Below are 24,101 nucleotides of genomic sequence, written 5' to 3' on the forward strand. Positions count from 1 at the left end.
GCCTGGACAGGGCCACCTGTGCTGCCCTGGCCTCCTCTTTGCACAGATCTGTGCAGGGATTCTGTCTGAGCAGGGCTGATTTTCTCTGCTTTAGTGGGTGAAGAAATCAGCAGGGCAACACCCCTCGCCTGGCTCCACTGCAGTGTCCCTGTAAACATTTCAGCCTCTTGCTCTGAGCTGGCTGAAATTTGCTTTGTTACAGGCAGAAACTACTACAGGTTGACCAAAACTTCCTGCTGATTTTTCTGAATGTGTAGGTCTGCTCTGCTGGGGTTTTGACACACCAGTGTGACAGAATTTGCAGCAATTTTTCCCCATGGTGTTGCTTTTCTGCTGCATGCAAAAGCCCCATGTTGCAAAACCAAACATATGAAGGTTATGAAACAGTAGACTTAAGGTTGCCTGTGCAATCCTCGTGGGCTTCCTGGGGCAAATTTGTGGTGGTGAAGTTTTTAATGGCAAGACCACAGGCTGGTTTTTGCAGCAGTGAGAATTCTGCACCTCCCTGGATTTATCTTTAATGAGGAATAGAAGCGTTGAGCAGCAGCTGAAGTGTTCTTTAAAGGATTTACCCAGCTTCAAATTGCAGCTCTTGGGCAGGGACTGGGATAGGATCCCCTTCTCAGGGACAGCACGTGTTGCTTTCCCTGTGGGGCAATCTCATTTTCCCCCCAGATTATCTCCTCCATTATGCAGTGTAAGTACACAGCTGTGCCTTGTGAGGAGATGGGGGTGAACAAATTGTGATTGCACAATCCAACCTCAGCCCTCAGTGCAGAAGTGTGAGAGGATTAAATCAGCATTCATGGACAGCACTAGTTCTGGCATCTCTTGACTGCTGTGTCACAGAATCCCAGACTGGTTTGGGTTGGCCCTTGTAAAAAACCTCTCTCGTTTTTCTTGTGGGCTCCCTTCAGGCACTGGAAGGCCACATTTAAATCACCCCAGAATTTCTGTTCTCCAGGCTGAACAATCCCAGTTCTCTCAGCCTTTCCTCACAGGAGAGCTGCTCCATCCCTCTGGCCAGCTTGCTGCTCGCCTTCGTGACCCCAATTCTTTGACACGCCATCAAACACCTCCGTTCCTCCTCATTAATTCCCCCCATTGCAGCACTTGGAAAACTCTGTGTTGTGGCAGCCAAGACCCTCAGTGCTGTAATTCCCATCCTTGTGGCTTGGCAGGTGACCAGGCAGTCTCCCAACTGCTACGTGGTGATCATGAACAGCTCCTGTGTGGAGGTCGACGTGCACCGCCTGAGCGACGGCGGGCTGCTGCTCTCCTACGACGGCAGCAGCTACACCACCTACATGAAGGAAGAAGTGGACAGGTAGCAACCTGAGCAGCTCCATGTTTAGCATTGACACAGCCAAAACCAGGTGTATTTGTAACGTCGTGCTTCCCAAAGGTCAGCTGGCAGGGGAATTCTCTCCTAGAAGGAGTTTACTGGGTGTGCTGTGAGTTTGAGACAGAGCAGATCTTGGCTACTGTTAGAAGAAGGATCTGGCTGTGGTCCATGTGGAGTCCATATTCCTCTGCTTGGTCCTTAAAAGTGACTTTTGGGATTATAGAAACCAAAAAACCAGAACGTGAAAATCTTTACAATTCTTGAAATTCCAGGGCTGTTTCAGAAATTAGGACAAGTTGTGCTGTTTCAGTGCATCCCCTCAAAATTCCCTGCAAGGATCTTAGCAGTAAGGGCAGCAAAGGGCATCCCCAGGTCTGGAATGTGAACTCTGCCCCCTCTGCTGTGTTATCTTCTGGGAAAAGTGATGGATCTGCTTAGGAGGACAGAGAATTTGGGTAGCTGGCTGGGCTGGAGTCTCCACCTCTCTGCAGGCTGAGGTGTTCTCCTGTAGTTTTGTTTCGAGGTAGAGTAGGGAAAGGCAGGCTGGATTTCCCTTTCCCATGGCTCCCCCAGGGAATTCTGTCCTGCTGATGAGTCCTGCTGTCCCCCAGGTACCGCATCACCATTGGGAACAAGACCTGTGTGTTTGAGAAGGAGAACGACCCCTCCATCCTGCGCTCTCCCTCCGCGGGGAAGCTGATCCAGTACGTGGTGGAGGATGGGGGACACGTGTTTGCAGGCCAGTGCTTTGCAGAGATCGAGGTAAAACTCTCACAGAGCTGCTCTGGCTGCCCAGGACAGAGCTCAGGGGAGGGCTGGTGGGTGCTTTGGGACTGGGAGCTGAGCATGAGGGGTCATTCACAGTGTTTCATTTACAAATTTTAACCTGAACTACAGCGGGAATCATCAGTGAGAGTGGTGGGGTGGGGAAGAAATTTAACAGCAGAAATTTGAGTGTTAATGACTGTACACCAAGTGATGAGCAAAATTTCCCAGAAATCCTGAGATTTTCACCTTCCTGAGATTCCAAGGGGAGGTGGGATCCATTCCCAGCTGAGGTGGAGAAGGCCTTCTCCTTGTACTACTGACACAGAATATCTGCCAGGATGAGGTAACAAACTTCATCCTGGTTAGCTGATCATTTCTCAGGTTGATCCCAGAAGTTAATGAGTGTCACTCCTCCCTTCTCCCTAGGAAGTTACTTAACTCTTACTGAGGAGGAGGAGGAGGATGAGCAGTTTCTGCATCACGATGAGGAAAGCACAGGGGGTTGTGTAGGAGTGTGTGGCTCAAAACAGATTTGAGGGAGGGGAAGGTGTGTGATGACAGAGGGGCAATTAAACCAGTTGGGGACAATGTGTAGGAGAAGAACATCAAGACAGAGATCCAGCTATTTTATGTAAGTGCTTTTGCACTGCAACAAGTCATGGCTGAGAAGGCACCACCCACACGATCCCTGTGGCTCCCAGTGGTGTAGGGCAGAGCGAGGGTAAAACCAAGCTGGCTCTCCCATGCCCAGCCCTTCTGCTCCAAAGGCAGCAGCTCTTGATTTAAGGAAGCATTTCAGTCTGGGAAGAGCTGTCTGAGAGCTCTAGAAAGTGATCCTGGTTCCCTCTGCTTGAAGTGAAGATGTGGCTGCAGCCTTTGAGAGGAACCTTTGGAATGCAGCAGAAGATTGTCTGCTTTGTTCATTGTGCTGACCTTCCTGAGTCCCCTGTTGGTTCAGGCAGTGTGAGCAGTGCCATTCCTCAGGTTCCTGCTGCACTATTTCGTGGCCAATTATTTTGTTCTCCCAGTCCCTTTACAGTGTCTGGGTTTTGTTCCCATCATCTGTGCTTGTAAGTTTTGGGAACACCTGAATGCCAGAGGTGCTCCTGAAGGTCTGTCTGGGGTGGGACACTGCCTGCTGCCTCCCAAAACTAGAGCCATTTTGGGGCACAGGGAGCTGGGTGTGTAACCTGCTTTCCTTGCTACAGGTGATGAAAATGGTGATGACCATAACAGCAGGAGAATCAGGCTGCATCCACTATGTCAAACGCCCAGGGGCAGTCCTGGATCCAGGCTGTGTGATTGCCAAGCTGCAGCTGGATGATCCCAGCAGGGTTCAGCAGGTGAGGAGTTGCAGAAGGCACAGATTTTGTGGGGTTTTAATGAGGGAGTAATGTTGGGAGTAGTACAGGATGTTCCAGTTTCCCACTTGTGCATTGTACTGGAATTGTCACTTCACCGTGTATTTGTCTCAGGTGAGGGCTGGGACTTTGCTCTCCCTCTCTGATTCAGGCTAAACTTCCCTACCATTCCTGCTCTCTGCTTACCTCAGTGCTGTCGTGGGGATGTGCATTTCCCACTCTGGCAATCCTTGCAGGTTAACCCTAGGCTCCAGCTGAGGGTGACTGGCTGTCCCCAAGGCTGGTGGCCCACAGAGGCTCAGTGAGGCTGTCCCCAAGGCTGGTGGCCCACAGGAGCTCAGTGAGGCTGTCCCCAAGGCTGGTGGCCCACAGAGGCTCAGTGAGGCTGTCCCCAAGGCTGGTGGCCCACAGGAGCTCAGTGAGGCTGTCCCCAAGGCTGGTGGCCCACAGAGGCTCAGTGAGGCTGTTCCCTGTTGCAGGCTGAGCTGCACACAGGCACCCTGCCCCAGATCCAGAGCACAGCACTGCGGGGTGAGAAGCTCCATCGCATCTTCCACTACGTGCTGGACAACCTGGTCAACGTGATGAATGGCTACTGCCTGCCAGAGCCCTTCTTCAGCAGCAAGGTACTGGGGGCCTCCCTTCCAGACCCAAACAGGGCCTTCTTGCAGCTCAGGCAAGGGCTGGGCCATTTTCCTGCCACAGGGGATGGGATGTTGGACATCACCCCTCTGCTTTTTCCTCTTGTTGTTGTTTTTTCTCTTTTTCATTCTTGCCTTCGCTGCCTTGTCTGTCTCTAGGTGAAGGGCTGGGTTGAGCGGTTGATGAAGACCCTGAGGGATCCATCTCTGCCCCTGCTGGAGCTTCAGGACATCATGACCAGTGTTTCTGGGAGGATCCCACCCAATGTGGAGAAGTCCATCAAGAAGGAGATGGCCCAGTATGCCAGCAACATCACCTCGGTGCTCTGCCAGTTCCCCAGCCAGCAGGTGAGCAGCCATGGGTTGGGTCGGGGCAGAGAGAGAGAGAAGGCTCCTTTACGTGGTGTGGAGGTTAACTGAACCTGAGAGGTGTGTGTGAACAGGGGTGGATGGTGGGAGATGCTCACCTGTGTCCCTTCCAGGCTTGTCTCTAGCTGGGCTGCAGGGTCCGTGCTCCCTGCTCAGCGTGGCTTTAACCAGGCACACGGAACTGCTGGGAACACTTTAATCTTATCAGTGGCCCTGGGGGCATTTATTTTGTGCTGCAGTGCAGTCTGTAGTGCCAGTGGAACCTCAAAATAAGGATGGTTGTGGAGGAGGATAGGGTGATTTGCCAAGGGAGGCTGGGTGGGGTGAGGAGGTGCTGGAAGCTGATTTCTCCAGGGTATGACACAGTGCATTGGTTTTTGTATCACTGGCAGGTCTTGATCTTCCTTTGCTGGAGTCTGCCGGGGCTCTGGGGTGTCTCTGCTGGCTCTCCAGCCCACTGAGGGTTTTCCCTGTGGTTTTTTTTCTGTTTCTTTCCCTCTCAGATTGCCAACATCCTGGACAGCCACGCGGCCACCCTGAACCGCAAGTCGGAGCGCGAGGTTTTCTTCATGAACACGCAGAGCATCGTGCAGCTGGTGCAGAGGTGAGCCCTGCCAGGCTGTCCTGCAGAGCAGGAACCCCCCAGCAGGCGTGGCAGGGGCTGGCTGTGCCTTCAGCCTGGCTCAGGGCTGCCTTGGTGCCTCTGCAGGTACCGCAGTGGCATCCGGGGCCACATGAAGGCCGTGGTGATGGATCTGCTCCGGCAGTACCTGAAGGTGGAGACTCAGTTCCAGCATGGTGAGTTCCTGGGCACACCAAGGATTTGTGTTTGGTCCTGGGAAGTCCATGTGGGCCCTTTGGAGAAGGTTTGCTCTCGCTTTGGGCTGAGGTGAGGTGCACAGGATTGTTTTTCAGGGTCTGCAGTGGGACCCTGGGTTTGGAGAGGAGGTTGTGTCCCCAAAGCTCAGCTGAAGCTGAGAGGTGAAATCAGTGCCTTGCACTGCTGGATCCAGGCACAAGATGGCAATGGAGCCCTGGTTAATTCTGAGGCTCTGGCTCTTACAGGTAGCTCAGATTCCACTCTGCTTTTGTCCTGCTCCATTACCTGCCCTGGCCTAATGGTACTGCAGATTCATTTCCACTTCAATTTGCTGGCAGCAGAGGATGGTGCAAGGCGCTTGGCTGTTATTTCATTTTGGTTGTCATTTGAATGAAAGTCTGAGCTCCCTATTCCTCTCTCAGAATTGCTCACAAAGGAGGCATTTGGTGTTGGAGCTGTTTATTAAGAGTGGGATGTTAGAATTAAAGTTTGCAGTAGGTGATGGGGAGAATGATTCCCTCCCAAATTGATTGTGTGGACCATAGAGAAGCACAGAATGATCTGGGTTGGAAGGGACTTGAAAGCCCATCTCATCCCACCCCTGCCATGAGCAGGGACAACTTCCACAATCCCAGGCTGCTCCAAGCCCTGTACAGCCTGGCCTTGGACACTTCCAGGGATGCAGGGGCACACTGTTCCAGGGCTTCCCCACCCTCCAGGCAGGAATTTTTTTCTAATGCCCAACCTAACCCTGCTCCCTGTCAGTGTGAAGCCATTCCCACTTGTCCTGTCACTCCATCCCTTGTAAATAGTCTCTCTCCATTGTCAGCTCCCTTCAAGCCAAAAAACACACTTAGAAAAATACAGACACATCCAGTAACTTGCAGTCCTTGCCACGGAGGTGTGAGGACTGGGGAAGCAATGTGCATTTCTGCTGCAGGTCACTATGACAAGTGTGTCTTCACCCTTCGGGAGGAGAACAAGAGTGACATGAACGCCGTGCTGAACTACATCTTCTCCCACGCCCAGGTCACCAAGAAGAACCTGCTGGTTACCATGCTCATTGTGAGTGCCTGCTGCTGCTGCCTTGCTGCCTCTCTCGTTTCCATCCTATCTCGAGTAGAGCGAGGGGGGAGCGCAGTAGGGCGCGAGGGGGGCGGGAGCGAGGGGGAGGGGAGGACGGGGTGAGCTGAGATGAGGGGGGCGGCAGAGAGGGGGAGGAGAGGGGGAGGGAGAGGGGTAGGGAGAGAGGGGGAGGGGGGAGAGAGGGGGAGGGAGCGAGGGGGAGGGGAGAGAGGGGGGAGGAGAAGCGGGGGAGTGGAGAGTAGAAGGGATCGGGAGAGAGAGGGAGGGAGGAGAGGGAGGGAGAGAGGGGAGGAGAGGGGGAGAGAAGGGTAGGAGGAGAGGGCGGTAGGAGCGGGAGAGCGAGAGAGGGAGTAGGATAGGAGAGCGAGAGGGATCGAGAGAGAGCGGAGAGAGGAGAGGCTAGCACGAGAGCGGGAGAGAGAGAGGGAGAGAGAAGGGGGAGCGAGAAGGAAGCGAGAGGGAGAGAGGTAGAGAGAGAGTGAGCGACGCGAAGCAAAGCGCGAGGGAAGACCGAAGCGTAAGCACAAGAGCGGGAGGCCAAAGGAGCGGGGAAGCCAGATGGAGGGAAGACAGCAGGGAACTAATAGCGAGAGGGCAGCCATCGGAGGCCTGCGAGAAAGAGCGGCCGCACGGTCGGGCATACTTGAGATGGAGCCGCGATGTTCCTCCCGAGCTGGGCCGCCCGTCGCAGGGCACTCCCGCTCTGTCTAGCCCTCTCATTACTCCCTCTCTGTCCGCCTACTCAATCCTCTATCTCTCTCTTTCCGCTGGTCCATTTCACAACCACAGTGTGGTCTGTTGCTGCCAAAAACACATCCAAAGTAGCCATCCACGAAATAACTCTCCAAAGCAGAAAAAGTGTCACAGTTTTCCTAGACCAAAGCTGGGTGTGTTAAATTCTCATTTGTAAGATGTAAGGATCCTGGTGTTCTTTCTTCCTGGCTCTCCTTTTTCCCCCTTTTCCCCCCTTTCCCTTTTTGGTGTGTGGTGTGATTGTAAGTAACGCTTGCCTTAAGAATCTCATTATTTGAACACGGAGCCATATTTCCTCTGAGAATTCTGGAGTAGCTTTGAGCTGGGGCTGTTCATTTCTCAAGTAATCATGCTGGCGTGATGGAGAGAGAAAATGGCAGCTGTTCACAGCTCAGGCCTTCAATTTTCTTCAGAGTCCAGTCACTCAAGTGTGTAATTACACGGGGGTGCCGGCGAGGCGTTAGCCCTTGTCAGGGAGCTGGGCTCAGGCTTTGCTGCTGCCTTTGCCAATCAGTGCAGGCACAGCCAGCCCTGCCTTTGGCTTGTTGTTGTCATCCTGATCAGCCCTTGCTGGAACAGGACTGGCACTTTCAGTCTGCTTTGTCACCTGGTGCGGGCTGTGCCTCGCTGCCTCTTGGTGCTGGCTGAGTGAGGGGCACTGGGGAGACCTCAGAGAGCCTCCCTTGTCCCTTGCTCTTGGGTCATTCTTCCCACCATCACTGCCAGTTAGTTCTGCTCAAGTAAAGGCCAACTTGAGCCAGAAGCACCAGGGAGACCTTGGTGGAAGAGCCACTCCTGGTTATCCAAGCCCACGGTGCCACCTCACTGTGGGCACAGGGATTTCCCCTCTGCAGTGGGAGCAGGAGCTCAGCAGGGTCCCCATGGTCACCCTTAGCACAGCTGGGTGTCCCTGAGCTTCCAGGCTCTCTGTGAACCAAGAGACCATCACTCCTCTCCCAGCTCCTGGCTCCAAACGTGCTGTGGTGTGTTTGGTGTGACCAGGGAGCAGCTGTGGTGTGTTTGGTGTGACAAGGTGACAGTTGTGGTGTGTTTGGTGTGACAAGGTGACAGTTTTGACCATGGTGGCAGCTGTGGTGTGTTTGGTGTGACAAGGTGACAGCTGTGACCATGGTGGCAGCTGTGGTGTGTTTGGTGTGACAAGGTGACAGCTGTGACCATGGTGGCAGCTGTGGTGTGTTTGGTGTGACAAGGTGACAGCTGTGACCATGGTGGCAGCTGTGGTGTGTTTGGTGTGACCATGGTGGCAGCTGTGCTGTTTTTGGGGGCCCAGGCTGTTGCTGTGTTTGGGGTCAGGGCAGCCTGGCTGCCTGTGGGGCTGTTATTGATGGATCCAGGATCCCATTATTAACCAGGGGCTCCAAGGATGCCTTCAGTAATGCTGTTGTGCTGCCATCACTCACCTTTTTTAGCCAGCAGGCACTGCAGGCAGGGTGGGAGCTGCTTCATCCTTCATCCATCTGTTGAAGTTTGGTGTGATTTGTTGTTGTGTGTTCATTTTCTGTGCTTAGCTCATGCACATCCTGGCCTGAGAGGATGGAGAGGCTGCTGCCATGGCAGGGTCCCCTGTCCTGTTGGATTTCTGGCCCCTGGAGCAGCAGCACAGCAGCAGCAGGAGTTTGTGTTTCAAACCCTGCAGCTCCTGAGTTACTCACTGTCCCCACAGTGCCCTGGGGTGGAGAAATGCCCTGGACTCTCTTTGGGAGCAATCCCACTGGTGTTTGGTGGCCCAGGCTGGCCAGGAGGGGACAGCAGTCTGCTCAGAGTGAGGAGCTCAGGTGTTTCCTCAGGTGTTTCCCAGTGGTTTGGCTCTGGTCTGTCTCCCATGCCCTCATGCCTGGAGCTGCCTGAGTGGGGCTGGAGAGAAGGGGATCAAGAGCAGTGGGAGGGAGGAGCTGCTGAGCCTTGGAATCTCGTGGACTACGAGCTGCTGCAGTTATTCACTCTGTGGGACTTCTGTATTATTTGGCTTGGGTTTTTAATTTATTTTCCCTGGCAGCTTTGTCAATCCCACCTGCTGCACAGAGGTTTCCCCTTATCCTTTTCTATTCCCTGGATCTTCAGATGGCCTCTTCTGGTCTGTAGGTGTTTAAGATCTCTTTAAACTTTTAGGCACCAGCTCTGTCTCGTGGCAAATCCCTGTTCCATCTCACATTTCCCTGCTATGATTAATTTATCAAGACAAGCTGTTAAGTGCTGTGTGGAAGAATCACGTTAGAGGCTCCTAGAGGCTTTCCAGCTCCGGGGTGGGAGGGAAGGAGCTCCCAAGAAGTGTTGAAGACTGTGGGATCATTCATGGGAATTGAAACTGTTTTTGGAAGGAAGTCTTTACTGTTGGCATTTTTTTTTTTTGAATGGATGAATTCAGAAGAGTTTTGGAACAGCATTAACACTGGAAGTTTGTGCTCTTCAGTTCTGTTGTTTTATCCAGCCAGAAAGGTAAGCTTGTGGGTTTCCTCAGATCCAGGATTCTCTGGTTAGAAGGAATATTTTGGAGTCAGGAAATACAGAACATTTTCATGGGTTCAGTTAGCTTTGCTTAGCCTTGTCAGAGGAGTGACAGATCCTTTTTCTGGTGTTGGCTGAAGCTGCACAAAGCTTGGGTGGTTTGTGGTTGTGGAGTTGTGGGGGCTTCTGAGGTTTGAGGTGTGTTTTAGGTGGGTGTCAGAGGTTCTCTGGCAGTGTAGCTCTGGTCACCCTCCATGGGGAAGCTTTGCTGACCCCTACATGTTCCACAAGGTGCCTGGCTACAATTTAAGCTCTTTGAATTTTGCATTGGTGCAAACTTGTGTACCAGAAGGAGAAACTTCTGGTACAAACCTGAAACTGGGTAAGGGGAAAAGGTTTCCTGAGTCTCTCTGAGAAGTCAGCATTTCTCATGTGTTTGGGTGCCAAAACGTGTGCTAAAACAGGAGAATGGGAGATGGTGCCTGTCCCTTCTTTCCCCTTTTATTTATGTGTGTAAAGTTGTTGAATGCTGAATGTTTGTGTCCTTGTCAGCGCAGAATTCCAGGATAATTCAGGTCAGGACTGCTGGGGATGCTGTGCTCCAGCCCTGGCTGTGTGCTTGCATTCCAGCCTCCAACTCCTTTGTGGGGGGAGCACAGGTGATGTTGTCCCTCTGCTCCAAGCACTTGTTGTTGTCTCTGTCCCCAGGACCAGCTCTGTGGCCGTGACCCCACGCTGACAGACGAGCTGATCAACATCCTGACAGAGCTGACCCAGCTCAGCAAGACAACCAACGCCAAGGTGGCCCTGAGGGCCCGGCAGGTGAGGGACCTGCACAGCCCTGCCCAGGCTGCTCCTGGCAAACCCACAGCTCCTGCTTGTTCTGGTCACTGTGCAAACAGGGTTCCTGTGAGCAGCACTTTGGCAGTGCAGCTCATTAACACTGATTAAGGTGCATTCCCAATCACTGTCATATTTAAATTTAACATGCAAAGTTCCTTTGTCCCTGCTCCTCCAAAAAGTTTTGTCTGGCTCCCGCTGGAGTTAGCTGTGAGTAGCCCATGGTTTGTGTGATGGAGGAAGTGGAAATGTGTGGCCACTGTGGGTTTTTGGTGGTTTTGTCATCTGCAGACCTGACCAGCCCAGGCTGCCTGGATTGTGCAGGACCAACGTGGAGGGATGGGCTCCTTGGCTGGAGCTGGAACTCCTGGTTCCTCCCCTGCCTTACAGTTGTGTGTGCAGAGAACAGGGAGAGCCTTTTGCACAAGAAGCAGCTGTTCTTTGCAGCTCCTAAGGAATTACCACAAAGAATTAATGCTGCCCTTTTGCAGGGCTTCTTCCATCTTTGAGTTGTGCTTTGTCAGTTCTGTTCTAACCTGGAAATAATTGGAAAAACTCTGGGTGCTGTAAATTCCAAGAGCCTGCTGCAGAACTGATTTGAATGTCACATAGGCACCCAGATATTGTTGTGAGCTTCCTCTTGAGCAGTTCATTGACCCTCCCTCTGTTGCCAGGAAGGGGTGAGAGGTTTCCTGACAGCGCTGACCCCAGATGTGATCACTGCTCCCTCTGCACAGTCCCCATCTCCAGCCTGAAGCGGGAAAGCTCACACTTGGGGGGGGGGTCCTCTCCTTTTAGTTCAAAGCTTGGCAGTTGAAGATGAGCAGGGTGTTTGAAGCTGCTCAGTGACCTTCTGTTTCCTCCAGGATTGTGTTTGTGTCCTTGAACTGTTCTGCTACTGAACCTCTCCAGCAACTGGGGATGGTGCTGCAGTCCTTGTGCTGCTATTCCACTTCATTTTCCCTGCCAGCTGCTTCCATTTCCTACCTCTGCATCCTTCACCTTGGGCATCTGATGCCTGGCACTGGTGGCTGTTCCCTCCCCTGCCCAGGAGCAGAGCGTGGCTCTGCCGTGGGTCTCCCCACAGCTGCTCCCTGCCAGCTCTGCCTCCCCAGGAGCAGCTGGGCAGGCAGCCCCCAGCCCTGGCAGCCCTGCCCTGCTGATCACATGCACTGATGGAACTTGGTTGGAGCTGTTCCCTGGCTCCCTGGGGATTTGCCAGTAACACCAACGGAGCAGACACACAAACGAGGCTGGAGAGGGCATGGCAGGTCTGGCTGCCTCCCCAGGGATGGAGCAGGCTGCTGCTGCTGCTGGCCCTGCATGGCTCCTTCCTCTGACAGTGCCTGTGTTTCCCCAGGTTCTCATTGCCTCCCACCTGCCCTCCTACGAGCTGCGCCACAACCAGGTGGAGTCCATCTTCCTGTCTGCCATCGACATGTACGGCCACCAGTTCTGCATTGAGAACCTGCAGGTACCCCCAGCCCCCCCTCCTTGGCTCCTTTCTCACTGACCTTCACGTCCCTGTGGCTCCCAGTCTGGGTCCAGCTTTGCCCTGACTTTGAGTTTTGTCCCTGTGCCAGTGTGGGGATGTGCCAGTTCTGCACCTTCCTCCCGGGGGAGAGCAGGGCAGAGGTGCTGGCTCCTCCTCTGGGCACCAGGCACGAGGAGATGCAGGGGAAGCCCAGACTGGGCATTAGGAAAAGGTTCTTCCCCAGAGCAGAGGGTGCTGGCACTGCCCAGGCTGCCCAGGGAATGGGCACAGCCCCAAGGCTGCCAGAGCTCCAGGGGCACCTGGACGAGCTCCTCTCACATGGGTCTGGTTTTAGTCCTGTGAGGAGCAGGGAGCTGGACTCTGATCCCTTCCAACTTCAGCTTTTCTGTGCTTTCATATAAAAAAGTCATAATCCTTCATAAACAACAGGAAAAGCTTTTAATCAGAACTAGCCAGGCTTGATTTGGGGCTTTTCCTTTTTTTTGCCTGATCCTGGTTGCAAGACACTCTTCTAAAGCTCTGCTTAATGTGATCTCTCCTAGAAACTCATTTTGTCTGAGACATCCATCTTTGATGTGCTTCCCAACTTCTTTTACCACAGTAACCAGGTGGTAAGAATGGCAGCTTTGGAGGTGAGTTTATCCTCATTAAAAAAAAAAAAAAATCATATTTTAATTTTCCTGTAGATTTGGTTTATTTTGAGCACTGTCTGCAACTGTTTTGAGCAACCCTGAAAGATCTAAGAGAGCTGTGTGGGATTGGGCATGCTTAGAATGAATGTTAACAGCATGAACACTGAGAATTGAGTGAAATTTCAAATTCAGGTTATATTTGTGTGAGGACTGAGGTTAGAATTAACATTAACAGCATGAACACTGAGAATTGAGTGAAATTTCAAATTCAGGTTATATTTGTGTGAGGACTGAGGTAAGAATTAATGTTAACAGCATTAACACTGAGAATTGAGTGAAATTTCAAATTCAGGTTATGTTTGTGTGAGGACTGAGGTCAGAATTAACGTTAACACTGAGAATTGAGTGAAATTTCAAATTCAGGTTATATTTGTGTGAAGGCTGAGATTAGAATTAACATTAACACTGAGAATTGAGTGAAATTTCAAATTCAGGTTATATTTGTGTGAGGACTGAGGTCAGAATTAACATTAACAGCATTAACACTGAGAATTGAGTGAAATTTCAAATTCAGGTTATATTTGTGTGAAGGCTGAGATTAGAATTAACATTAACACTGAGAATTGAGTGAAATTTCAAATTCAGGTTATGTTTGTGTGAGGACTGAGGTGCTTGAAGGCAGAAGCTGCTGCCAGAGCCCAGGATCCGAACCCTGCTGGTTCTGGCCTTTCTCAGAGAATGAATAAACTCTGGTTGGTTTGGAGTTTCTGCAGCTGCTGGCTGGCAGGGGTGAGTGTGGTCTGGGCCCCTATGAGGTGTCTGATGGGCTGTGTCCTGCCCAGGTGTACGTGAGGAGAGCCTACATTGCCTACGAGCTGAACAGCGTGCAGCACCGCCAGCTGAAGGACAACACCTGCGTGGTGGAGTTCCAGTTCATGCTGCCCACCTCCCACCCCAACAGGTCAGATTGCCTCTGCGTGGGGCTCTGGGAGGGGCTCCTCCTGCCCTGGCAGAGGGAGCTAGCACCAGGCTGCTGGAGAAGGGGGGTTCCTTTCAGTGGGATGGTTTTCATGAGTTTTCTGGGTTTTTAGCTTCAGCTTGGGTTGGAAGTGAGCTCTGATTCAGTTCTGGCTGAATGCAGAGCCTTCCAAAAGATGCAGTTCTGGACAGAATAATCCATTAATCAGAATTGTGATACAGAGCAGTCAAACAGTGTCTGTCCCCCTCCTGCCAGCCCCTCCTGACTGCTTGTGTGGCTCTGCTCCTTCCTGCCTTGGCTGGATAAGGTGACATCTTTTGTAGCACAAGATTCTTTGATGCAGCAGACCAAGATCAGAGTTTTATACAAAATAAAACTCTGATTTATGTGGGGTCGGCACAGTTTGATTTTCAGTCTTGCATTCCTTGTGGCTGCAACCAAAAGCAACCAAAGGTGTGATGGTTTGGGCTACACAGCAGGGCTGGACAGGGGCACTTACCTGTCTGCCTCCTCCTGTAGAGCAGGGTGGCATCTCCAGTTCATTTCAAAGAAGAAAACCTGATTGTCAGAGCTTACAGCACCATGGGATCAGGGTGCTGTGCCTTGGGAGGACCTTACAGCTCATCATCTCCAAGGGCAGCTGGCCCTGGAGCAGGTTGCTCTGGCTCTCTCGGGGTCAGCCCATCCCCTGCTGTCCCCGGGAGCGTTGGAGCTGTTTGGGCTGGTCCCTGCTGGCTCCGAGGTCGCAGTGAGTCCCCGCAGCCACCGGGTGCCACTGTTGGTCCGTGCCGGGCCCTTCCTGCCTCCTTTGTTCCCCAGCATCTCTGCCCTGCTCTCGGTTTTGGGGGGCTCTGGCCTCGTCCCTCGGGAGCCCATCAGGACCTTTTATGAAATGGTTTTCAGGCTCTGCTCTGCTGGAAGTGAGTGGCTGTCCCCAGCCAGCCCCAGCCCCTCCTGCTGCACGTGGGACGTGAGGCAGGGCTCATCTGCTCCCTGCATTTCTGGGATATTTGTACATAATTGCATGCTCTTTTCAGTGCCCCTTTAGAATGCTCCCTCTCCCCTTCCTCCTCCCTCCATTTCTTCCCTGCCTTTGCTGCTCAGGGAGTTTTGCCTGCTCTGGGCACAGCCTGAATCACACAAGGGCAGCTGGGAGAGGAGAGAGGTTCCCTGCTCCAGGAGCAGCTCTCTGGCCCGAATATCCCTCATCCCAAACAGGGCTTTTTTAAGAACCCCACCCTAACATTTCGAGCAGTGTGCAGAGGTTTTTTTCCCTGCTGTCATTTTACAATGATCTACCCATTAAATGTGAATTTCTGACCAAGTGACAGCATTCACTGTTTGCTGGAGCAGCCTCTGGCATCAATCTCTGGGTGCCAGGAGTGACCCAGCCGTGCTGCTGTGGGCCCTGACCCTCCCTGGAGCCCCAGAGGGGTCACTCAGGGGCTGTCAGGCAGCCTGAGGTCCCCTCCTGGTTTGGAGGGGAGGGAGGAGGGGAGGATGGTTCCAGCACACCTGGAAATCCCTGCAGCCCCGTGCTGGGCTGTGATGTTAATTAGGCAGCAGGCAGCAGTAATGTGCTGCTGTTCCCTTGGCTTGCCTGCCTCAGAAAGGGCAAAATCTTCCAGCAGAGCAGAGGAGGGGCTGTGGAAGGGGCAGCAAAGTGAATGGAACGAGGATAATTTTATGCAAATTGGACTTGTGTAGCAGATTCAGCTCGGCTGAATCACAGAGGGAGCAGGAGAATGAGGGGAGAAAGAGGGAGAGGGAAAAGCCAATCAAAATGTGTGGTTGGAGGCATGTTTCACTGCCTCCTGGTTAGATCTTGTGCAGGAGCGAGGAAACAGAAGAGGAATGGCTCTGGCCAGAGCCAGTGGAGTTCTCTTTCTCCTGTGGCACTGCTGTTAATAACTACAAGTGGGGTATTGAGCTGTGCTGGTTCTGCTCTGCTGCCTCAATCCTGAGCTGAGCCCTGTGCTGGCTTTGCCCACAGCTGAGCTCTGCGTGGCCAGGGCCTGGGGCAGCTCCTCTTCCTCCCAGGAAAGGAGGAGGGGGCAAGGGCAGCTGAATTCTGAGTGCCCAGGGGGGCAGGGGCACAGGGGCTGGAGCAGGTCCCTGCTGGGAGCAGTGCCAGGTCAGGAGCATTTCCATCCTGGGAGCTGAGGAGGGACCAGAGCAGGGCTGGAGGACAGGCTGTGAGCCTGGCCCTGGCCCTGGGGGCTCTGACACAGCCCTGGCACAGAACCAGGGCATGGTTTGGGCTGGAAAGGACCTTGGAGATCTTTTATTCCACCCCTGCCATAGCAGGGACACCTTCCACTGTGCCAGGCTGCCCCAAGCCCCATCCAGCCTGGAGAATTCCAGGGATCCAGGGGCAGGCACAGCTGCTCTGGGCACCTGTGCCAGGGCCTCACCTCCCTCCCAGGGAGGAATTTCTCCCTGACACCCCTTTGAACCTCCCCTCCTGCCTGAGCCTCTCCAGCTCGTGTGGAGGGGCAGGAGAAGCTCCCAGAGCACAGCACCAGGGTGCCCTTCCTGAGGCTGAGCTGAACATTTGTTCTGCAGTTTTTTTGTCCCTCTCTTTCCTGAAAGCCTTCCAGGGACAGCCACAGGAGGGTTCCTGCTGCGGGTAGGAACTGCCAGTCCTCTCCAGACTATTTTTTCCAACTGAAGAGCATCACATGCAGCTCTGCCACTCCTTGCCAAGCTCAAAAAATAGTCCCAACCCCCTGAGGGCTGGAGGCCCCTTCTGTCCTGACCACAGGCTCTGCAGCACAGGGTCTGTCCCTGTCCCCACCATCCCCCTAAATTAAATACCTGTGCTACTTATAACAGGGATCTTTTTAGGTGTTTTTCCCCACATGGTTTAAGACTATGGGAGTTTTTTGTTGCTCAGTAATGCACCCAGCAGATCCCCTGGCAGTGGAGGTGACTCTGCTGTCACCAAAGCAGTCTGGGGCAGGGCAGGGCAGGGCAGTGACCATGGGACACACTGCTCACCAGGACTGGGACTTGGAGCTCAGCCCCTTGGGGTCCTGCCCATGGGCCAGGGTGTCTCAGAGGTTTGTGGTTTGACCTCCTGAAGGGAAGGGGGTGGATGTCCACTCCCATGTTCCTCAAAGCTCTCCCTTCCATCTTTTAATTCTTCCTAATCCCTTTGCACAAGCCCCCTGTGTGCAAGGACTTTTTTTTAAGTTTAATCTGTGCTGCTTTGCATGGCAGATCCCAGCCATTTGTCCATCTTGCATGGAGCACTCTCCTGGCAGTTCCTGCTGTGGGCTGGGCTGTGAACATGTGTCCCTCACTCCTCTGCCTCATCCCTGAGCTGCACTCAAACAGGGGAGAGCTGGGCTGGGGTTGGAAAAGAATTGGGAAAGTTTTCCTCAGATTAGCCTCTAGGCTGTTCTTTGTAGCCTCCAGGCTGTTTTTTGTAGCTTCCAGGCTGTCCTTTTAGCCCCCAGGCTGTCCTTTCAGCCCCCAGGCTGTCCTTTCAGCCCCCAGGCTGTCCTTTCACCCCCAGGCTGTCCTTTCACCCTCCAGGCTGTCCTTTCACCCTCCAGGCTGTCCTTTCAGCCCCCAGGCTGTCCTTTCACCCCCAGGCTGTCCTTTCACCCTCCAGGCTGTCCTTTCACCCTCCAGGCTGTCCTTTTACCCTCCAGGCTGTCCTTTCACCCTCCAGGCTGTCCTTTCACCCTCCAGGCTGTCCTTTTACCCCCCAGGCTGTCCTTTTACCCCCAGGCTGTCCTTTCAGCCCCCAGGCTGTCCTTTCAGCCCCCAGGTTGTCCTTTCAGCCCCCAGGTTGTCCTTTCAGCCCCCAGGTTGTTCTCTTTAGCCCCCCAGGCTGTCCTTTCAGCCCCCAGGCTGTCCTTTCAGCCCCCAGGCTGAGCACCCCTGTGTTCCACGGCGCTGTGTGTTGCTCTGTCCCTGCATGCTGGGAGCCTGTGCGTGGGCTGCTGCTCAGCCTGGAGCTTTGGCACTGAGCCTTTGGCTTGTTTTCCTGAACCTGTTGCAATGTTCCTGAGTGAGATGCTGATTTAGTTTACTTTTTTTTTTTGCATCTCTGCTGTTTGCTGCTCTGTCAGGGAGCGCCAGCTCTCGCTCAGCCCTTGGTGTGTGCAGAGGGCTGGGAGGGGACCACGGAAGGTGGGCAGGACTGTGGGTCCCTGGCAAATGCCAGTGGCAGGGTTTGCATGGCCTGGCTGTGCCCTGGTGGGTCAGGCTGCTGGCAGGCAGCTCTCCCTGGCAGCTGGCAGATTTGGGGCAGTCCCTTGGGAAGGTGAGGCTGGTTGTGTGCTCAGTTTGATGATGGTTCTTTGTGATGGCTCTCACTAACCAGTCTGATTAACTGTGCTTGTTTGATTTCAGAGGGAACATCCCCACCCTGAACAGGTACAGTACCCACCATCTTCTCAAATTCCAAAGCCACACTAGAAAGGAATCACACTAATCCTGAATGGTTTAGCATGCTTTGTTGTAGTGCCCTTCTCTTTACTTGGCAAACTCTCAACCATAACTCCTCTTTCACCTCCCCTTTTCCTCTCCCTTGGTCTAAAACATGTTTTCAGCTTTTCTTGTAAAAAAAAAAAATAATCTTTGCAGGCAGCAATGTCTGGAATTAAATTTGCTGGGTGCCTCAGCTCATCTGCAGTGTGTTACCCAGCAGGGTGCTGTCCTAGGGGCTTTTTTGGCTCTGGATTCCCAGCTTTGGGTCCCAGAGGATTGACCCTCTGGCCAGGCTGTCCCAGTGACCCCAGCAGCTCCTCCCAGCCCACCCTGGTGCTACCCTGGTTTCTTGTGCATGGCTTGGAATTTGTCAGGGCTGTTTCACCTCCCTCACAGCACAGATGAATCTACATCTCAAACAGCTGACAGCATGTTTTGTTGTGGTTTGGACACTAATTTTTCCTGCCGTGTCTCAGTTGAGAAGTATTTCTTGTTTTAAATAATACATGAAAAATGTCTGCTGTCTTTTTGTTCAGTTCCTGTTCTGTGATAGTTTTTGTATTAGTTGTAAGAATGTACACCAAGGCATGTCCTGAAAAATTCCCCTCTTTCAAAACGTGAATCCCAGTTATTTATTACTGCTTACAAGCCTATTTAGGGACAAATGGTAAAAATGGGCTTGGAAGTCTCACGGCTCTTAATCAGAGATAAATTGCAGAAACAGAGAGTGACTTTAGGCATGGAGAGCTATTAATCACCCTGATGGTACTTTGGGTTGTTAGCACTGTGCTCAGGGCTGGATCACAGTGGGTTTGGTGTGTGGAAGGAGGAGATCCCAGCAAAGCTGGGGGTGGCTGTGGCAGGAGGGCTCAGCCAGGTCCTGCCTTCCCTGCACTTCACAGCTCTGCTGGGGAATCATTCCCTGCCTTTCCTCCCCATCTCCTCCAGTGCTGGCAGCAGAATTAATGTGTCCCCAAGCCCAGGGAGAGCGAGTGAGCTCCTGGGCCAGCTCCCTGCTTGGGTCTCTTCAGCAGTGCCACCACCTGGCAGGCAGCTCCTGAGGGGAGTCTGCATGAAGATGAGTCTGTAGTACAGCTCAGGAATGGCTGATAATTCCTGCAGGGAAGGCAGGCCCCAGCTGTGCTCACCAGAGGAAGCCAGGGAGGGCACCGGGGCATGGCAGGGCTCTGGGCAGGCTGAAGAACCCAGCAGGGAGTGCCCAGCCAGGGAGGGTGGCACCAGGGGCATGGCAGGGCTCTGGGCAGGCTGAAGAACCCAGCAGGGAGTGCCCAGCCAGGGAGGGTGGCACCAGGACATGGCAGGGCTCTGGGCAGGCTGAAGAACCCAGCAGGGAGTGCCCAGCCAGGGAGGGTGGCACCAGGACATGGCAGGGCTCTGGGCAGGCTGAAGAACCCAGCAGGGAGTGCCCAGCCAGGGAGGGTGGCACCAGGGGCATGGCAGGGCTCTGGGCAGGCTGAAGAACCCAGCAGGGAGTGCCCAGCCAGGGAGGGTGGCACCAGGGGCATGGCAGGGCTCTGGGCAGGCTGAAGAACCCAGCAGGGAGTGCCCAGCCAGGGAGGGTGGCACCAGGGGCATGGCAGGGCTCTGGGCAGGCTGAAGAACCCAGCAGGGAGTGCCCAGCCACGCTGCAGGCGCTCAGAGCGCTGCCCAAACCTGCCGCCAGTGCTGTGCCCCCTGCCCTGGCCCTGCTGACTGTGCTCCTGGTGCCTTGCTCTGCAGGATGTCCTTCTCCTCCAACCTCAATCACTATGGGATGGCTCACGTGGCCAGTGTGAGTGATGTGCTGCTGGACAACTCCTTCACGCCGCCGTGCCAGCGCATGGGGGGCATGGTCTCCTTCCGCACCTTCGAGGACTTCGTCAGGTGGGTGCCCACCCTGGCCTTGCTCCTGGTGCCACCGCCCTGCCTGGGCCCTGGCAGAGCTGGGGGGAGGCTTTGCCAGGCCTGGAGTCAGGTTTAGGCTGGTCCTGGGTGTGTTTCCCTGCTGGGATCCCTGCGTGTGGCCCCGTGCAGTGTCGGGCTGCAGGAGGAGCACTCAGAGGGATCAGCACCCCGGGTTCTGCTGGCTGGGAACCTGCTGGTGTCTCCTGATGCTCTGTGGATGTGGGGGGGGGCAGTTCTTTGTGCTTCCAACCTTTGGGCACAGGCAAAGCCCCAGCAGAGCCCCCAGCCTGCCCCCAGGAGCTCTCAGAGCAGTGCTGGACAGTGCAGCCCCTGGTCTGAGGAACTGCCTCCTGATCTTTGAGGCCAGCCCTGGAGGGCTCAGTGCTGGGTGCTCTGAGTGCTGGCAGGGCTGTGGGGTCACTGCTCCTTCCTGCTGTGTTCCAGGATCTTTGATGAAGTCATGGGATGCTTCTGCGACTCTCCCCCGCAGAGCCCCACGTTCCCCGAGGCTGGCCACGCTTCCCTGTATGATGAAGACAAGGTAGGGGTTGGTTTTTTTTTTCTGGAAGGTACTCTGAGGCTGGATGCTCCTCCCTAGCTGAGTGCTGGCAGCAGGAGTTGGGAGCTGTGTGTATTTATGGCTGTGATTTGCCTGCTTGTCCCACAGCAGGTGACTCGGCGTGGGCGGCCGCTTGCAGCTCTGTTCTAAAGCTACAGCTCAGCTCTTGCTCTCCATGTAAATTTAGTTTATGGCCTTTAGCATCAGCACAATCCCTGGATCCATGGCACCATAACAGAGTTTAAACCCACCATTAAGTCTCCAGAGCCTCTCTCTGCATCAGGATGTTGAACTGCATCTTCAGCTGTCTTTGTCCTACGTCTGACTTGCTGTGTTTCCTGTCTCACCCCCTTCCCAGTCCCCTTAAATCCTGACTCTTCCCTCTGTTCTCACTCTTGGAACTGTTTCTGGGAGGAAAAGCTGAGTGGAGCCGCTCAGTTTCTGCAGGGATGTGAGAACAGGTGCAGAGGAGGCAGGTGGTCCCTAATCCATAGGGATAGAAGTCCAGTTTCCCTCAGAGACACAGGTAGCTGCTCCACAAGAGGGGGAGGCTCTGCTGGAATATAGCCTGTGTCCAGAACAGGCCTTTGTTTCCCACTGATCCATTGATCCTGATGTGTGGAAGCACTGTAGCCTTTTCCAGAATATTACTGTCAACCTTAATGTCCTCAGATCCCTCTCTCTGCATCCCCCTCACCTCACCAAGGTAATTTCCTGTCCAGTCTCAGTTTTTCCCAGTTAATCACAGGCTCCTGGAGGCTGAATTTGTAATTCCTTGGAGCTCAAATGGAACTGATGTCTCCACGTTATTTCATGTTGTTGTAGATAGGGAAACTCACACTGTTTTGCCCCTACACTTTGATTAATTTAATTACTTTCCTTGAAGCCAAAGTCCTCTGGTGTCCTTGTGCTGCATCTGGTAAAGAGAGGCCCTGACCCCGTGCCCTGTGTCATCCTCAGACTTGAATTCTCCCAAGGAGGCTCCTGTTTGATGTTTGTGGACCTTGCCTTCTGTGAAATTGCAGATTCCTGAGGCTGTTTGCTCCAGGATTTCCCTCGGTTTTCCCTCTGCTCCTCCGAGCTCCTTTCCCCCAGAGCATCTCTAAAGCTGGAGTTGGGGAGCCTGTTCTGAGGAGCTCAGCTGTTATTTCCTGACCCGTGGGGAACCTTGCCCTGTCCTTGCAGAGTGCCAGGGAGGAGCCCATCCACATCCTCAACGTGGCCATCAAGACCGACGGCGACGTGGACGACGACGGCCTGGCTGCCATGTTCAGGGAGTTCACCCAGAGCAAGGTGAGCCCCTGCCCCCCTCTGCCTCTCTGGGGTCTGCAGGACAGCCTGGGGAGAGCTGGCTCTGTGCTCCCCAGCTTTGGGGTGGCTTGGTTTGGCTTCAGAGCAAACACTCTGCAGTCACAGCCTTCACTCTTCCCCTCTGGAGCCTTGGGTGTAGCTGCACCTTCCTGAGGGCACCAGGTCATTGTTTCTCCTTCTAGTCTGTCAGCTCAGGACTTCTTCCCTTTAATTTTTGGTGGGATCAAAGGCTTGGAAGGTTTTAAACACATCAGGTCAATCTTCAGTCACTGTCTCCGCACGCTCTGAAAAATGTGTTCTGTCCCTTTCCCTGGTGATAAAGTTGTTGGGTGGGCCACAGAACCCTGTGAAATGGCATTAGAATGTCCTGTGTTTGTGCAGCCCCACAGTCCTAATGCAATTAAAGTTTATTGCCCTTGTTGGGGTGCTGGAGCATCCACCTTCCACAGCAATCCTGGCACGAGGAGGAATTATTTGGCATGTTCTGTCGCTGCTTTCCTAGTGGGGGATTCACTTCAGAGTCCCAAATGTCAGTGCTGGGTCAGCTGTGGGACACCTGGGCTGGGAACAGCCTCCTTGTGTCCCCTCTGGGCTCTGCCTGCCCCTGCTTTTGTGTGGAGTGGAGAGCTGCACTGGTTTGTGGGGCTGAAAATCCCCCCAGGAGCTGGGATCCTGCTGCTGCACTGGAAGAGCAGCTCCAGCTTCTCACCCTGCAGAAATCAGGGATTCCAAAATGGGACTGGCTTCAGCAGCCTCCTGTCTCTTTAAACAAGGAAAACAATCAAATCCAAGAATTAAAACTAGTTCTGCTTTTCATCTGCTTGATCATGCTCCAGGCGCTTTATGGGAGGGGATAAAAAGGAAAGAAATAAAATATATTAAAAAAAAAAAAAAATCCAAAACCACATTAAACTATCAAATAGGTTGATCCAAATTGTCCAAATAATCTTCCAGTCCCAGCATGTTGTGTGTGGTTTTTTTAATAGAAATTAGGATCATATACTTGTAAATGACTTGTGGAGGAGATTGAGGCAGTCAGTGGAAATGGAGTTTCTCCAGGTGCTGATGGCTAATCGCTCTCTAATAGCTGTGGCCTTGCTGGGAGACCCACATTATTACCATGTAATCAGAATCCTGTTGCTCCGCTGTTATTGTCTGCCACTTGTGGAATTTTAAAAGCAATAACAATTTTTGCTTTTTAAATCATGGCATTATTAAAGTTATTTTCTTCCTCTTCCCATGAATATAGTCACTGCTGCTCATTTTCAAAGGGCTTAACCTTAGTGAAACATCACAGTCTGTGCAGAGAGGGGCTGGGTTGCTCCTGCTTCAGCTGAGCTGTTGTTCCTTCTTGTGCTCCTTGCTTTTAAATTGGAAGAGGGAGGAGGAAGGAGAAAAGTTGGAAGAAAAGGAGAATGATGAGATCTTAGCACTTCAGAGGATCAGTGCTGTGGCAAATCCTTGTGGCAGCACTCCTCTGAGAGGGGGGTATGAGGGAGAGGCAGCAGCAGGGATAGGCTGTGATCTGCTTGGAAGAAATCACTGACTTCTGACTTGTAGCACCTTTGCAATGTGGAATCTTGGAGTCTCGGGATGGATTGGGTTGGAAGGGACCTCAAGGCCCCACCTAACCCTTGTCCATGCAATTCTTGTCATGTTCCTCTCTGCCCATACTAAGAGTTCCTCTCCCTTCTGTTTTAATGCCATTGAAGGACTAGGAGGTGACAGGGAGCCCCCCAAAGCCTGCTCCAGGCTGAGAGCCTGGCTGTGTGCTGTGCTCTGGGTTATCCACGAGCTCACTGTGCCAAAGGCAGGTGTGAGCCACATCTTCCATGGGCTAGCTCCTTTAGAGCTCCTTTTCCATCATCTTCCAGGACCTTACCCCACCTGCAGCGTGCTCCCTCAAAAGGCAATCCTGGCAAGTGAACAAGGGTGTGTCCTGCACCATTTGGGGGTGGCTCTCCTGCATCCCTGCCTGGCCAGGCTCACCCTGAGCTCACTGCTCTGTGACTCAATTCCCTGCTCAGGGGGAAGGATCTGGCTGTTTGTGCTGCTAAAGGAGCAGCAGGGGGGAAATCCTCCCTCCGAGGAGGCTGAAGGGGAGCAGGGACTCCGAAGGATCTGCAGAGCCTTTTCCCTTCCCAGAGGGCTCCAGCCTGGCTTGATCTGCTCTTTTCACCTGTTCCCACCCTTGTTTTTGCAGAAATCAGTCCTGATTGAGCATGGCATTCGGAGGCTGACGTTCCTTGTAGCACAAAAGGTATTTCCACATCTCTCCTGGTGCTCACTCCTCCCTGGTGTCCAGCTCATTGTACCATTGGCATCTGA

At 53.3% G+C, this 24,101-nt stretch overlaps 1 protein-coding gene across 1 annotated transcript in view; it reads left to right on the plus strand.

Annotated features, from left to right (window-relative positions):
• The window catches only part of ACACA (acetyl-CoA carboxylase alpha), a 100,762-nt gene that overhangs the window by 22,961 nt on the left and 53,700 nt on the right, over nt 1-24,101 (plus strand). Inside the window, 17 exon segments of the mRNA XM_030231272.2 lie at nt 1,182-1,327; nt 1,957-2,107; nt 3,322-3,456; nt 3,954-4,100; nt 4,275-4,463; nt 4,988-5,088; nt 5,194-5,282; nt 6,245-6,369; nt 10,318-10,431; nt 11,810-11,923; nt 12,487-12,576; nt 13,419-13,537; nt 17,921-17,944; nt 19,739-19,882; nt 20,348-20,444; nt 21,648-21,755; nt 23,977-24,033. Coding sequence (XP_030087132.2) covers nt 1,182-1,327; nt 1,957-2,107; nt 3,322-3,456; nt 3,954-4,100; nt 4,275-4,463; nt 4,988-5,088; nt 5,194-5,282; nt 6,245-6,369; nt 10,318-10,431; nt 11,810-11,923; nt 12,487-12,576; nt 13,419-13,537; nt 17,921-17,944; nt 19,739-19,882; nt 20,348-20,444; nt 21,648-21,755; nt 23,977-24,033 — 1,950 coding nt within the window.

The sequence above is a fragment of the Serinus canaria genome, chromosome 19 (assembly GCF_022539315.1).
Source record: "Serinus canaria isolate serCan28SL12 chromosome 19, serCan2020, whole genome shotgun sequence".
Classification (NCBI taxonomy): Eukaryota; Metazoa; Chordata; class Aves; order Passeriformes; family Fringillidae; genus Serinus; species Serinus canaria.